We start from the raw sequence: 16,124 nt of genomic DNA on the forward strand, positions 1-16,124 counted from the left end.
TTGGCAACCTTTGTGAAGGAGGGAACACCACCTTGCCAGGAAATGACAGCAGACGCCTCCTGAACGGTTGATGAGACAGAAGCAGCAGCCTTACAGCTGACCTGACCTCCTGTCAACTCCCTGCCCCAGGAAATATAAACTCTTGCCCCAGTGATGAGGGTCTCCAGTTGCTAAGGTGGAACTGGAATGAAAGGAAGAAATCAGAGTAGAAATAAAGATCCTGTCCCAGGAAAGCAAACAGGGAGTCCTGAGCTATAGCACTCCTTTGCAATGACTGTAACAGCACTGAAAGCAAGATCCTAACCAAGAATCACACCCAAACAGTGCATTCTGACAGACTGCACACAAGGCTGGAGTTGCAATTACTACAGCGATGTAAATTAAACCTATCATCTCATGCTTCATGTCATCATTCCCTCCTGCACTGAAAGTGTTCAAAAGGTACCTCTGCAATGGGCAATTTCTTCATTCTGACCCCCTGGGATCTGCTGGATAGTCCATTTGGTCCAGGCCATGGCTGAGCTAGATAAATCACTGCTCTGACACAGCCTTCATGCCAGGATCTGTGCTTCCCATTCAACACTGTATGAGACGTGTGATGGGAGGGGGGCACAGGACCAATATTCAGAGTTACTTGGATTTTGCTCCGAACCACTAGAAAAAGAAAGTTCTCTGCTGAAGGAGCTCCAAAAACATGAGAAACATTGCTGACAACGCAATCTCCATTGCCCAATTCTATTATTCCTTTTACAGATTTTACAGAAGGAAAGGTGTTGATTTTTCACCATCCTAGGCGTGCAAGTGCTCCCAGACACWGCGAAGTTAGCGTGACCCTGTGTACAAACCCTCACTGGGGCCCTTCTGAGGCAATTCCCAGCAGGCTGTTGTAGCACTTGCGTGTCAAAAGAAGCAATGAACTAGTGTGTGCATTTTGCTTATCATGCCTGCATGACAAATCCAGCCCACAGAACTTCGTATTTTCAGTGCAAGCTCAGCAGTCAGTGGTTAACACTAGAGCTGAGACACTATTTAGCATTAATGGGTTTGCAGCCAACTCCTTCTTCCATATGCTATACACAATCACTCAGACTCCGGCCACAAAGGAGGCTAGGAGATTTAAGGGGACATCATCAGATGTATTTATTTTTTAAGCTGTTACAAAAAGAACATTAAACTCCTGACATGAGATTGGGTTTGAACCTTCTTGCACTAGGTGCAAGACCTAGTTTAGATTTCTACTGCCTCCTTGCCCGTCATGTGTCATACACATTGGGCAGCAGAAGAATATTTTCTTTCTGGCTTTATTGCCTTTTTTTTTTTCCTCTCTCTCTTTTCCCTAACAGGATACTGCCTAGAACCAACTCCTGAAAGCTCCAGTCTGTCGAGGCTTTAGCCAGATGACCCTATTTAAGGAGTATTCACCATACCCAAGTCATCACAGGATCAGCAATTGCTGGAGATGGAGTAGTTGGAGATGTTTTACAACCACTAAGAACTACACTACGCTCAGGATCCTGGGAGGTGAACTCCCAGGATGGCATTGCCATTAGGAAGAAGCTGTACAGGGAAGTTCTTTAGTTTTTATAAAGCCTCATTAAAGCTCTTTCCTCTCTTGATTCCTGCTTTCTTGCACAGCTTTCTTTGCCTTTATGTTTCTGCAGGTAGTATTCCTTCATTTCTCGCAGATGGCACCTCTTGTACCATCATGATGTTTCTAGCTGTACCCAGACATTTGGGTTTGGTACAGCTGGCCTGTGGCTGTGCGGCTGTCTCCTCCCTGAAGACGGGAAAGGCTCAGAGTCCATTTTTCAAGGAAGGCTTTCTTGTTCCAATTTAGTCAACTTGAGTCAAGAATCAGCCAGGGAAATGCTAATCAAGTGACAGAAAAGGGTGACAGCTATAGGCTTAGCTCACAGTAAGTCATGCAGAGAGAGAAAGAAAGAATCCAGCTACTTCAAGCAATGTGCCAAATGCCACAGCATCACCACCAGGGCCCAGAGTCAACAGTGGCTGGCTTGGACAGAGTGTTCAATGGTTCTTTCTAAACCCATGCGTCCCCTCGGTGGTGGCAGAAGGCTCCAGTCACTTAGTACCAGGCTGAGGCAGATGTAAGGGAGATTTAATACATCATAGGCATTTGAGGCAGGGGGATGTATTCCACTAGGGCAATGTGCCTAGYTCTCTGCTGTGACAAGGAATGCAGTCTAGATCTTTATAGGAAACAGAAAATTAACAATGTCCAGGAAGAACACGGCCTATGTGAGCAAATAAAATATCTATGCATAAGCATCACAGAACTTCACATTTTCAAACGGTTAATTCCTCTTAGAAGCTTTCCAAGAACAATTTCTCTTCCCCATTATGTCTGTCGTTCTCCTGGCCCCAACTGTCTGCTTGCATGCGTGATGCCAGTCTGAACTGCCAGCATTTCCATTCCCTCTCAATAAACTCCCTTTCCAGTCCAGTGCTTGACAGGAATTGCAGCAGAAGGACTCATGCTGGCAGTGCCAAGGCAGAGATCCCTGCCGGGATGCACAGGGGCTGATTTTCAAATGGTGAGGCTATAGTCCTGCACATGACCAGAGACATTCCTCTCCCCTGAACACCTGCATACTTGGTGGCCTTGTCTGTACTTGTGTGTGCTCCCATTGCTGGGGCAGGCATAGACAAGCTGTAGCTGCAGTAAAACTCCTGGGTTCAGACAGCTGCATGGATTTGTTAAGCCAAGAGCCCAGCTGCACCAGCCTGCTGCCTTCTGATCAGCTGCTGAGGCCAAGACGGTCCAAGGTGCTGGGAGGCCAGGCTGGACTTGCACAAAGCCTGTTTGCAGTCAAGTCTAGTTCAGGCAGATGCTGTCTGTGCCCTCTGCACACAAGCTACCTACACAGATACAAGAGAAAATCAAGTCTCCCTAATGTTGTATGGCTCAAGTACTTGCCTGCTGAATGCATTTCAAGCCATCTTGTCAGCTCTGTACATTTGGAACTGATGAAAACCTCACCAAGCAAACTTGGAAACAATGTACATTCATCAAACCCTTCTCAATGCACCACCTTATCCACAGCCATTCCCTCTCTGGCTTTGCTTCACTGCTCTTGCCCCTCTTCTCTCTGTGGAGGCAGCTGAGAGTGTCTGTCCAGTTAGTGCCTTTCTAAATGACAGAGGGTCATTAACCTGTGAAACTCACTGCCACATAACACTTAGCGAAAGGCATGGACTTTACAAATGTGTTGAAGAGATGCATGAACTTGCAGAGCAGGACTGCTGAGACTAACGGGGTGTGAATCTAGGACAGGAGCTAATTATGGCCTGCTGGAGGCTAAGAAGAAGTGTCTCCAGTGCATAACTGTTCGTCATAGAGCTCCTTATCCCTATTTCTACTGCAATTAGTAGCAGGCATGGCCTGAGGCCACCACAGAGCCCTGCCTTCCCAGCCAGCACGTCTGATACGGGGTACAAACATTTCCACTGCCACTGCAGCACTGAGACACAATAGATACAACACCACTGGTAGCAACTTGTCTGAGTGGTTTTTGAATTTACTTTCATGGTGCCAGCCAAGTGCTGAAGATGCCTGGTTAGTAGCAGGTACTCTGAAGACTCCCCTTTCCTTTCATAGGGCAGGAGCAAGGTCTAGTGGATACCTCAGGAAGGGAACCAAAATTCCATCAGAGTCAAGTCAGCCTTGTTTCGGTCTCACAAAGCCAGTGTCTGCCGATCCTATTAAGCTAAAGGGAAATGAACCTCTTTGATACTGCCGGGAGTAATCTTGGAAAAGACTCAACTGTGAATATGCTACCACTGTGCTCGTGCCATAGGAATGGCCCAGCTCTGCAGATGTTTGCAGGATTGAACTCACAGTCTTCCCACGCCACAGAAAAATATGACTGTGCAGATATGCTCCTTATGGTCAGATAAGGGTGGGAAGAGTTGCATACTTAGAGGGCATCACTGTAAGAACAGCGAAGGGGAATTGCAGAGGAACTTCTGACCTCCAGTTAGCTTGTGCTAATTTCCCAGGTCCTTGACTTGAAGGAAGCCATCTTGAACAGGGGAGCTAGTCACAGAGATACCCACAACCAGCTGCTCCATACAAACATCACCTTTGAACCTTAATGTCAACATTACCCCCCTTCTTACAAGGTCAATAATTCATCGCACAGAGCTGCTAAGCAACATCTGGCCAGAGAGCAGGGTTGGATCATGTTTCATGATAGTGGTGAGGCTGCATATCTGCACAGACAGCAGCACTCCTCGAGAGACCGAGACACAACTGAGGGGGTGCCTTCAAGGGCACATCATAAATCCCTTTGCCGCACCCTTTGCTTCCTCCCCAGGAAAGTGGTTGGGCAAGCTGCCAGGAGATGGAGACCTATTAACCAAGTGTCATTTACAAAAAGAACAAGCCTTGACCACTGTCGTGACAAGAGGCTAGGACTTGTGCCTCTACGTCACTCCATACCACAGAGGTGGCATGGGATGGGAAGGGAGCCACGGGTCATGAAATGCCCTGTGCACTGCCATGCAGATCCAAAATGATCAACCGAATATCTCCTCCATGCAAACATRCCACAGGTACAATTGCAAGCACCTGCTAATCTGCTGTGCCTAAGCTAGGGGCTTGCTGATCTGCGACTTGAGCTACTGAGAAGATGCTACTTCCAAAAGAGACTTTTCAGTGATGAAGGTGCTTCAAACCCAGCTGAGAACCTGGAGAAAGCTTGTAGGGAGTCTTTGAAAATGAAGTCCAATCCTGAAAAAGCTGGGTCCTCATCAGCACTGGATGTTTCTTCTGCACAGCAGATCTCAGCAGCAGTTTGTTTACAAGGCTATGTAACCAACTCATCTGAGCAAGACAGAATGTAAAGCAGGCAATGTGGCTTTCAGCGCGTCTCAGATGCAGAAACAGCTAAGCAACATGACATATCGCCACGAGGGCTCAGTGACAGCAATAAGGTAGAATGGCACTGCTAGGAACACTGAATGCATTTATCTTCCATTCCCCCAGTGCACTAGGGACAATAATTGATAAGGCTGAGGAAAAGGCAAACATGCTAACAGAGAAGGAGACAAACAGGGCCTGAAAGAGCCAGGCTGGACTATTCACAGGGGATTGGAAATGGCTATGGCTCAAAGAGCACAGCAGTAGGAGTAGGAAGCTCTCCCCGTGGTGCAGGGAAGAGCCAGAGACTTGACAGGGCAGTGTGAGCAAGTGGAATGGCAAAAGGAGGTAGACAGTGAATACACACACATTCACACCCTTGAAACCAGGGCGTAGAACATCTTAAATACCAAACGGTGGTTTTCATCTCAGCACAGAGTTGCTGGAGGATGTGGGTTACGCAGCCATACTTTCCTGTATGGGTAAATGGTGATGAGCTACTCAGACTATCTCAGCTGTGGCTGTAGCTGCTGAACCCAAATGTGTTATAGCTGCAGCAGTAATAACCATCAAGGAAAACCTGCCTTCTTCTCCCAGGAAGTATCAATTTCCAGCTGTTCCCAGACATTCTCATCAGTCTGTGTGCCTGGAAATTTACAGCTGTTTTATCTATTCAAAGCTAATCCACATATTAAGAGCTCTGGGGCACTGTGGAGAAAACAAGAGTTTCCAGGCCAGCCAGCATGTTCTTCTGCCAGGCTGCAGGAATTCTGCACTGACTGGTTCAAGACTGGACACCTCCACGCCCTTAAGTTAAAGGAAGACCTCTGTTAGCTCCACAAGAGTTCAGCTAAATGTACTCAATGGAATCCCAGCAAGCAATAGGGAAATGGATTTGCACTGGTTGAGCAGATTTTGAATTCCTTCATCTAGGCAAGGAAGAAGGCTACCTAGAAACAAAATTCCAACTCCTGCAGATCCTTGTCTCCAAAAGGTCTGCGCTGGAAAGCATTACAAGGCAGGGATCTTCAGAAAGCATATTCATCTGTCACCACAGTTCGTAGGTAAGAGCTGCTGCAAAGAGTCTGGGAAAAATTAAACCTGCTTGATAGTTAGTGTTCAAAAGAAACGCTGGGGGAGAGCTCAGTTTCGCTCACACTAGACTGTCTGCTGACAAGCCAGTCTAGAGACATCCCCAAATTCACAGGTCTTGTCAGGCTGTGTGGGTCAGGCAGAACAGCACCAGTTTTAAGATCAAGATCTCTAAGGGAGCTGCTGGGGTCCCAAGCAATGCTCCAGCACAGCCTTTCACCATCTTTTCATACTGAAAGGCCATTTTTTAGGCAGCTGCCTAGGGCTAGTCACAGTGATGTCTGGAGCTGACACTGAGACATATTTGCCAAATGCAGGAGAGCATGTGTGCATGAGGGAATGTGGTGTGTTTGTTTTTTGCAATCACTGTGCTGTCTGCTGGCTCAGACTGCAGGGTTGAACAACTTCACTTAAAAGTACATTTCAGGGCAATGCTGGGCTCTTCCAGATCCGGCCCAACGAGAGGGGAGCAGAAATTTTGAGGCTGTTAAATGGTGGGGTGACAGTCAAGGGTATTACCTACCGTAGGTTTGTCTGGCTACAAGGTCTCTCCCTAGCTTGCTCTCCTGCACACAGAGTAGTCCTGCACACTACTCCAACCCATGCAGCAGTGGTAGATGAGAGGAACTGTGCTGCCTCCTGCAAAGTCTGCAGCTGTCCCATGCCTGGCTTGTGCAACTGCAGCCCGTTTGCTGACCAGCTGCCTTACTGAGTTTTCAGAAAGCACGAGGCTCAAGGAGGCATTAAGCATCAGGGAACATCAGGTATTGCTTCTGCACAAGATCCAAATCACACAAAGCCACTTTTCACACCGTGACCTTCGGCTCTGCTTCCCTTCCCCTGTACTCATACATGCTGCATGCTTCCCCCAGAGCATCAGGCTCTCCTTCCAACACAGTAAGTGCAGCATTAGCTTTGCTCCCTTGCTTGTTAAAACTCTAAGAGAAGCAAAACCAAACCACGTGCCCCAGTGTTACCTCCTATGCTGGCAAATCTGTGAAGAACGTGCAGAAAGAGGAATTTATCTGAGCGGTGGCCACCCAGCTCCTGAGAATACAGAGCAACTCTTTCTTCCCACCTCTGCCCATGTTGGGCTTTGACTTAGACTGAGATTTTGGCTTCCCAGTGAAGGCCACATGCCCACAATAGGGAAAAAGAGAACAGAATAAGCCCAGGCAGGCTGCAGAGGGGATTCCAGGGGAAACAGTTCAATCCCTGCTTATCAGAGCTCTACAGATGATTGTCCTGTTGGAATTACAGGGGGTGCAAATCTGCAGCAGAGACAAAACTAGGCAAGCCACAGCAAACCTCCACAGCCAGCAACAAGGCCAAGATTCCAACATCTGGAGCTAGAGATTGGCATTGTGGAAGGGGAACATCTGCTTAGGGCAGCAGCACCATGTGTTGGGTGCCCTTCGCAATATCTTCCTCAAGCCAGCCCTGCTGGACAGATTTTACTATCAGGGACAGTTGTGTCTGAAGAAGGGAAAAATTAAAAGAATCATGTAAAACAGAGGCAATCGCAACGAGCTTGTAACTGAACATAAGCCATGCCCAAAAGCACTGATCCAGACAGAAGACAGACAGAGGGCATCCTGGTTTACAGCAGTGCAAACTCTACAGGTGCATGTACAAGGCAGAGCAGACTGGTCTGAACTGGACAGTAGAGGCTGGGCATGAGAGGTTCAGCTCTCCACCGATACCAGGCTTCCCCTTCATCTATGAATGCTCCAGCTCAGCATAGCTCCATTTGTACCAGTTCTCAGCAGCAGTGCAAACCCTGCATTGAAGGCAGGACCGAGGCATGGTGGTGTTCGCACTGGGCCTTTCAGGCTACCAGAGCTACTCTGTGAGATGTTCCCTCCCTCTCAGACTGCTAATGGTCTTTAAATGCCTTTTAACAAGAAAAAGTTTTGGGCATTTGCCCAGCTGTGTCTCAAAGCCTCCTTGCGAAAAGGAAAAGCCCCAACTGAAACAGCCTGGCTTGGCTCCACAGAAGTATTTGGGGAGTTAAGCTCTTCTTTAGGTACTCAGCTCCGAGCGGGAACAATGGGAGTCAAGCACCTAATGCCTTTGCAGTTTCTTGGCTTCTGATAGAAAGTCCTGGGAAAGAGAGCTGTGTTTGCCCTGGCATTGGAGGGGGGTTTGTGATGCTCTTTGTTCAGATGCTGACAGGAGGCAGCAACCAAGGAAGAAAATCCAGCCCATAATAAACATGAGCACCCCCAGTGTCTGTCCTTTCCAGGAGAGGGGCTGCCCAGGTGCTGACTGGCAGAAGACTGGTTTAGCAACTGCCTCTTTTCAGCATCAGTTTCGGGTCCCTTGGCCACTGCGTTGAGCGTTCAGTTTCCAGCCTCAAATTTGACTAATAGTAGCCAGAAGGTCCTGCCTGAAGGACCAGAAGCTGCTTTACTAGAGGCCTTTATTGCAGGATAAATTGGAGACCAAGGAAACAACAGAGGACATGGAGCCCTCTTCTCCATTACCCACATAAGGCTGCTTGAAAACATTGCATCTGGATGGGTCTTCACTTAAACAGGTTTCATGAATATGTCAACTTTTTGTAGAAAAAACAGAGGGTCTCTCTGTGGAAAGCCCAAACTGTTTGGGTGCGAAATTTTGTTTCTTTGCTTTCTTCATGAAAATATCAGCTCCCCTGTTCCAGTTTTTTCCACCAAATGGAGTTTTCCAGTTTGTAGCTATCTCTACTCAGAGACCGGTGGATGACAAACATGCCAAGGCTCACGCAGTGAGAGATACGCACCATTTCCTGCCTGCCTGGGACTGGCTGCAGGCTAGGCAAGAGGGAGAGGGGCAGGGCCCCGCTCAACCAGGAGAAGGGGGCCGGGCTGTGCCCCTGGGCTGCAGCTTCTCCCTGGGCCACATATGCTCTTAGTACCCTGCTGGTGCTGTCTTACATCCTGGGGAAAAGAAGTCATACCTCTTTTGCCCATGGCTAGTCAAAATACACTAGTTGAGGAAGGGGAAGACCAATGGTATAAATCCCTTCAGATTTCACTTGGACCTTGGGTGTCCAAGGATAGCATGATTCTAGTCCTGCCCCTAAATCTTTCCCATTTAGAGTTACCCCCCTTAAATTCCTGCAGGTGGAAGCAAGGACAAAGCAGAAAGCCCAGGCATAACATGCTTCCACAGAAAAACAGCCATGCTGCGACGCAAGAAAGATGCAGCACCAGCAAAGGCTGGATCCACCTCACAGAACGACTGAGACACAACTCTCTCCTGCAGGCACAGAGTTAACTCCTGGGCACGCTAAGCCCTGCTCCTTCCCCCCTCCCAAACCTCTTGCATGTATCAGAGATTCACAGGAAACTGTACGAAGCCAAGAAGGACTAAAAAGCATTCCTCATGAAAGGGCTGGCCCTCGGGAGCGGATGGACTTCATCACTACCCCACATTTCAGCACTGAACCGGGCAGATTACTCTGCCACAATGGTCATGGCTACAGCATTTCGTGCTTTCTTTAAACATGGCAGATCCAAGGGCTTTCCAGCCTGCATTGCCCAATGCCTCTGCTGACAAACATCTCTGTACTTTGAGCACTGCATTTGTGTGCTGGCTCCTGCAAGGTTAGTGACTGCCTCTTGGATTTCATATTGCTGAGAAGGGGAACCTGAGCCGGACAAAATCGCCCCGCAACAAAAGGAAACTAAACAAAATGAAACCAAACCCCAAGACAACCTTAGAGGGCCTCTTTGATTTCACATCCTTGGCTGTGCTCGCAGAGTTTGCTAGAGCAAAGGCAGCTTGGCCTTCGTTATCTGGAAAGCTGAAGACATGTGTCAGCCAGCTGCAAACATGACCCAGCCTCAGAAAGCCTTTGCTGGCAGAGCCACGTTCGGGTCCCAAGGGGTGTAYTGTGCATGGGAAGCGTGAGCCGTGCAACACGCATCCTCCAGGCTGCTTTGGTGATCGCTTGCTCTCTTTTGCCAGCAGGCAGCCATCGGCAAGGAGAGGTCAATGCCCCAGTCCCTCCAATGTCATCATGCTGCTGCTCTTGCCACTCGCTCACAGAAACTGTGGTGCAATATTTGTTATGGGGAAAGGATTTCCTCTCCCTGGACAACAAGTGGGAAAATCCCATGCCTGCTGAGTCAGTGGGGAACCTGCTATTGACTTTGGTGGTGCCTGGATCTCAGCCTGAAAATACCTTCAAAAACTGGGGAGGAACTGTGATCTAAAATAGGCTTTCCTCCATTCTAAGAAAATCCCTAGTTTGAAAAGGTTCAGACAGCTATAGTATCTATGTATATAAGTAGCTTCATTCAGGCTAGGTCTAGGTGGCTTTGTGGGTTCAGAGACTAGTGCTCTGTGGGACCTCAGTCAAATCACTTATAAACTCTGTGCCTTGAAGGGACAAAGCTTTAGGGCCATTGACCAAGCTGACTGTGACAGTTTGCAAAAGCAACCAGTGATTTTGGATGCCCAGAAAACTTGAAAGGCCAGTTTTGTAAAGATCAGCAGGCCCAAATCTCAGAAGCAGAGATCAGTGGGTACTAAAATTACATACCTTTTAAGGCACCTTAAGTTGATGACTGAAAAAAGCAATGTAACAAAATTCAACAGACACCTCAGAAAAGCCTGGCTGGGCTCACATAATTGAAGCTGTCCAGCCAGTTCACTTCTCATTGGGTGGGTGATCCCTGGGCTGTTAGCTCTGCATCAGGCAGAGGTGAAAAGCCTCAAATCTCCACACTTCCAAATGCTCCTGAATTCTGAGTTATTTCATATCTCACTGCTAATGCCCCTGGTCTATACAGCATTATCCTGTGAGCATGGGCGTGTGGACACTACCTGTGGGTTCCTCTTGCCACATGCTTCATCATTAGTTTGGCAGGAGGTTGTGACTGTAACCTATGATGTTCAGCTGGTGTACCTCAGCCACCAGACTGAGCTCCTTCCCTGGGAAARCAAGAGCTTCTCCAGCCTGCCAGCTGCTAAGAGAGGTTTGGGTGGGCAACAGAAACCATCCCAAAGCTGGCAAGGTGCGGTGGCAATGGGGATCTCTCATATCCACCATGGCACATCAGAAAGCCATACTAGAACCATACCAGAATGATGAGGGRGTTTCCTACTTGTGATATCTGCTGCATACCAGTGGTGTGGCTTCTGGCACTGCTACATGTTGTCCTCCTCCTGTGACCCCTCCTGTGACCCCCAGTCCTCATCCCTCAAGCTGGAGAAGCAATAACTCTGCTCCAGGAAGAACTGGAAGGGGCTTTGCTCTGTCAGAGATGAAACCGGCTGATGTGAGAGTGGATCAGGACAGAGAGAGGGGCTTTGCTGCCTTTCCCATTTGCAAATCTGTCTAGTTCCTTCTCTAAAGGCTGGAGTAGTATCACAACCTTGGCACTGTTAGGATCCTAGTTCTGGAATCTGTTGTTGTGAAGGAGTTAGATCAAAGGCAGGGTACATCTAACCTGCAAGGCCCCCTGGAAGCCCAATGATTCCTGCAGATGTAAAAGAACATGAGAAGTGCAGAAGCCAGCAATAAGCAAGTGCTGCTAAAAAGACTTAAGAAGTAATAGCTGGATGGTGAAGTCGGACAGAATCAGAGCAGAAATAAAGCAACATTTTGCGCTTAAGTTTTTTTCCTTCCTTCTTATTGGAGAAGGTGATTCAGCATTGGAACAAGCTAGAAACAACAGGAAGTGGAGCACTGCCCGTACCTTAGGCTGCCTCTGCGCAAGATCTGCTTTTGTCCCCYGCCAGTCACCTCTGTCAGGCACAAGTCATTGGATTTGATACAGGAAGGACTGGGTGAGAACRTAATAACCTGCGCTCTTACGCAGGGATCTCTTGGGGTCTTACTGAAAGATCTCACCATCCTTCCTTGCCTCTAGCACCCAAAGGTGCCTCCTCCTCAAAACACTTCTGGGATCATTCCCTGGACTGCAAAAGGACTTTTTGTTGAGCAATGTCAGTTAGAACCTTGAAAAGGGAAAAATTATGTAAAAAACTTCCTATAGCATGTAATCACCTTTCATTAGGAAATACAGTCTTTTCAGATGGCAGAGCTGTTTATTAACCACTTAGCAGACTGCAAGTTCATGCACACATCCCTCTGACCCCGGCTAGCAGCCTGAAAAATGCCAGTTCTCTGGAGGTCAGTACAATTTGCCTACTCGGTCTTCCCAAAAGACTCCCCACGGGGGTGGCCCCCACAGCATATTCAGTTGAGGTTGGCAGACATTGTGGATGCAGAGAAATACAGGGCCTTACCATCTTCCACTCACCTCACCTTTGCCTCCTTCAGATATTCTTCCTTCTCTCTATCCCACATCCATGCTAGCATAGTCATCCCCAATTCTGCTGGAGTTGCTAAAATCCATATAGTTCTCCCGAGAGCAGCAATAACCAAACCTTTCATGTAGATAAGGGCCAGCAGCCTCCAGCATTACTGTTGTGCCAGTCTAGACATACTATGACCGGAGTTAGATGAAACAATGGTCAGAGATCCCCACTGCTTATTCCCACCTTCTCCATACAGAAAATGTATGGTGTGCAAAAGTCARTATAGCCACTACTAACAATACACAGTCCCCAGAAGAGGCAGCAGGGAAAAATCAGCTCAGAAGATGGATTACTGATGCTGAGGCCAGGTTGGATCTCCTGGATTGTTGTGGGCTGACACCAGTGCAACCAAGTCCCTGAGGAGCTGAATCCTCTGAGGGAACACATAACTACTGGCACCAAGCTGAGATCTAAGGTTTGACAAGGAGCTGAGCATACCTGCTCACAAGTCCAGATGCAGGAGGGACTGGAGATGCTGAAAGATCACTGCTCCAGTCAGACCTCGTAACTGTTCACCATGTCAGTGTTTGTAAACTCTGACAGCATGCTTGGCACATGTTTAATGCCTTCTTGCAATGCACATATCTTGCTTTCAGCCATGTGCCTGTTAGTCTGGAGTAAGACAGCTGAAGGCTGATAGGACAGASAGGTCACCACAGACCCAAAGTGAATAGGGGACAGTCCATGTGCTGAAGCTGCACCTCATGGCCAGGGGAGAACGGGCTGCACTGTGTGTGTTAATGGGGAGCACAGTCCCTGGGAAAGCCAGACCTGAGAAAGAAAGCTAAAGTAAAGTAACCAGGGGTATGAAGTCAGTGCACGCTTAAGCACACAAATCCACATGTGGATGCTTTCCCTCAAGGAGCAATGAGATTTGTCTCACCTTTCCCGAGTGYCAGTGAGGTTTGCAAATCCACCCAGGCCTGTTTCTGCCTCTGGTAGGTACAACGGGGGATTCTGCCATTGACTTCAGTACAAACAAATTCAGCCCAGCACCAAAATAACTAACTTGGAGGCTGTTTAGGAACTGGGTTATTTCAGCACACGCTGGTGTGTGGGTGTTCCTATTGCAGAACAAGAAAGTCTTATTTCAATATAGCCACTGAGTTTGGTGGAGTTCGCTCCACGCACAGAACTGTACTGACACAGTTAAAAGYGGGAACTGCAAATGAAGGAGTTAGTTTTTGCTCCGATGCCCAGTTAGATGAACCCTTAGTGGTTTTCTAATTAAAATGTGCTCGTTTATATTGTCTTTCCTCCCATGTTGTATGCATTGATTTCCGGACAGGATGGATGAATCTTCAGTAAGTTACATGTAACCGGACCAAAGGTGGCCCAGGAAAGGCAACCTGCAGAATCTTGCAGAAGAGGGGAAGAGGATCTGACTGCTCCAGAGGGGACTTGTAACACTGCTGCTTTTTCTAGCATTTTTTTTCATTAGTATATAGAAACCAAATGACACCAGACAAGTAGAATTCCAAATAACCTCAAGGCAGCCATCACTTTAAAGATGACACTTCTGTCTGCAAATTGTTTGCCTATTATTTTAACTAGTAACTTCTAAAATTCAAGTAATTGGTCTGTTTGCTTTCCCTTGAGCTAAAAGAAAAAGAAGCAGTTTTTAGCTTGCTTCTTTTCTGTATTTGATAATGATCTCTGCAAAGTGCCTTTCTTCTGCTATTGTGAATATTTCACTGAGCTAAAGAGGAGAGAAAATACTGCAAATCAGAAAAATACTATGGGAAAGAAATGRCATAAATATGGAAGGTGGACACAGGGAGGCAACTATATGTCTAGAAAACAGCCAGATTTTAGACAACATGAATGTCACTTTAATCCACCTCTTTTGTCAACCTTAAGGGGCAAACCTGCAGTTGGTGTTCATCATTCTGTCAATGGGCTTTCACTGAGAGTAGGAGACAGATAGCAGTAGTTTACACCAGTTAAGGATCTGTATTCCAGACCTATGACCATCTACAGAACCTTTTGAAAATGACACTTATCCCATATTAAGGGAATAGATTTGCAGACTGCTAGGGGTTTTGCATTTCCAAAAAACTCACCTGATCAGGCTGTGGCCCAGCACCTCTCACRATAGGGTTCAAGATCTGAAACCCCCCTCAAACCATTGTGAGATGCTATCACCATTACTGTCACCTGGTTTGCCCTGACCTGCTGAGAGCTCTACGTGGAATTATGCTGAGATCACGCACGGGATTAAACTCAAGTAAGCACAGAAATGTCTGATGWCTCAGACTCACAGAAGTCTTCTTTTAAAAACCAGGAAACCCTGAAATGAGCTGGATTTTCCAGTCAAATACTAGAAAGTGAACCCAATGTAAAATGCAGTCCTCTCTCTGTTAGGAGCCATGGATATTCAAGCTGATTCAGTGCTGTACTTTTTACTGAATATTCCCAACATTAAAATAAGTTGGCACATATTATTTGTGTGAAAAACAAAGGTCTTAAGGAATAAATACTGATTGCAGTCTGCTGGGATTACTGAATGCATTTGATAAACTTCACATGCTATTCTAGCAATAACAAACGCTCACGCAAACCTAATTCCTTTTCAGTCTTGGATTATTCAGACAAGTCCTTTTAGTTTTAAGAAAAGAACATTAAAGTGATGGAACAGTCCATATAAAAAGGAAAATTGCATTTCATTTAGTCCATGCTGATAAAATTCCACTAACATTTCAGTCAAATCAGTCTTTTGAATTTTAAGGTCTAACTTTAAAGGCCCCATTGATGGATTGCTGCTGTAATCAGAACCCATTAGTACATTGTTAAAACTACAGGAATTACTCAATAACGTCTCTTAGGAAATAGGAACTAATTTACAAAGAAGAGCAGAAATCAGGCAGGAAAATAAATAACCCTTCCAGTACAAAACAGTTTACATTTTAGTTCTGTTATTACTGAATCGTTCTCAGCATCGACAATATTTCTAAGAGCAGACAGTAAAGATGTCCCTTGAGCAATTCAGCCAGATTCCCCAGGACTTTTAGTGACTGCGGGTGTGAAATAGGCACTTCTTGCAGAACAGAGCAACTCTTCTATCTTTCCTAGCCACAGYGCAGCCTCAGAAGGATTCCACTGAAGTTCTGTGTGCCAGTTTTACACAGTTTCATGCCTTGATTTCACTGAACACAAGGACACTCCTGAAAGGGACAGGTCAGCCAAAATAAGTTTGCTCTAAAATAAAGCATGGATTTCATTGTGAAACAGCAACATTGTTACACTAAGCTAATCACACATTACACCCGATCACAAAAGTGAAGTTAAATGGTCTCAGCTGAGAAATACGCAACCTCCAAGCAAGTTCGCCGGTTCACCCTAACTTAAACTTTCAGCGGATCAGTGTTGTCTTGCAGCTCGGCCCCTCTGGACGAGACTGGCTCTCAGCGACACCGAAGTGGTTTGAACTATCAAGGGACTGATCCCGAAGCCCAGACCCGAACCCGTTTCATGGCTCTGCACGCCCGGACGCTGCCTCCAGTATCCGTCCCACGGAGCTGCCGCATCGGGGACCCCAGGGGAGGTGCATAGGGCCCTTCCGCGGGGCGAGGAGGGGCATCCCGAAAGYGCAGAGCCCCTCGCCAAAGCAGACGAGCAACTTGCGCGAGTGCCCCGGCAAAGCAAACGCAAACACACGCGCACACACCGAGCAGTCAGGACGCGGAGCGACCCCCGGGGGGGACGTGTAACCCACCTGGGTTGAGGCTGCTCTGGAAGTAGAAAACGACCAGGAGGAAAGAGCCGAGGCAGGCGGCCAGCGCCACCCGCGGCGCCCTGCTCCGCCGCATCCTCCGCCGCGGCTCCGCGGCGCAGC

The 16,124-nt window shown here is 47.4% G+C and overlaps 1 protein-coding gene across 1 annotated transcript in view; it reads right to left on the reverse strand.

The window, feature by feature from the left end:
- CHST13 (carbohydrate sulfotransferase 13) overlaps window positions 1-16,098 on the reverse strand; it is a 41,039-nt gene extending 24,941 nt beyond the window's left edge. Inside the window, exon 1 of the mRNA XM_026055061.1 lies at window positions 16,005-16,098. Within this exon, the coding sequence (XP_025910846.1) occupies window positions 16,005-16,098 (94 nt within the window). The remainder of the gene's footprint in view (window positions 1-16,004) is intronic.
- Between the last annotated feature and the right edge of the window lie 26 nt (window positions 16,099-16,124).

Source organism: Apteryx rowi, unplaced genomic scaffold (assembly GCF_003343035.1).
Source record: "Apteryx rowi isolate R43461 unplaced genomic scaffold, aptRow1 scaffold_98, whole genome shotgun sequence".
In the NCBI taxonomy this organism is placed as follows: domain Eukaryota; kingdom Metazoa; phylum Chordata; class Aves; order Apterygiformes; family Apterygidae; genus Apteryx; species Apteryx rowi.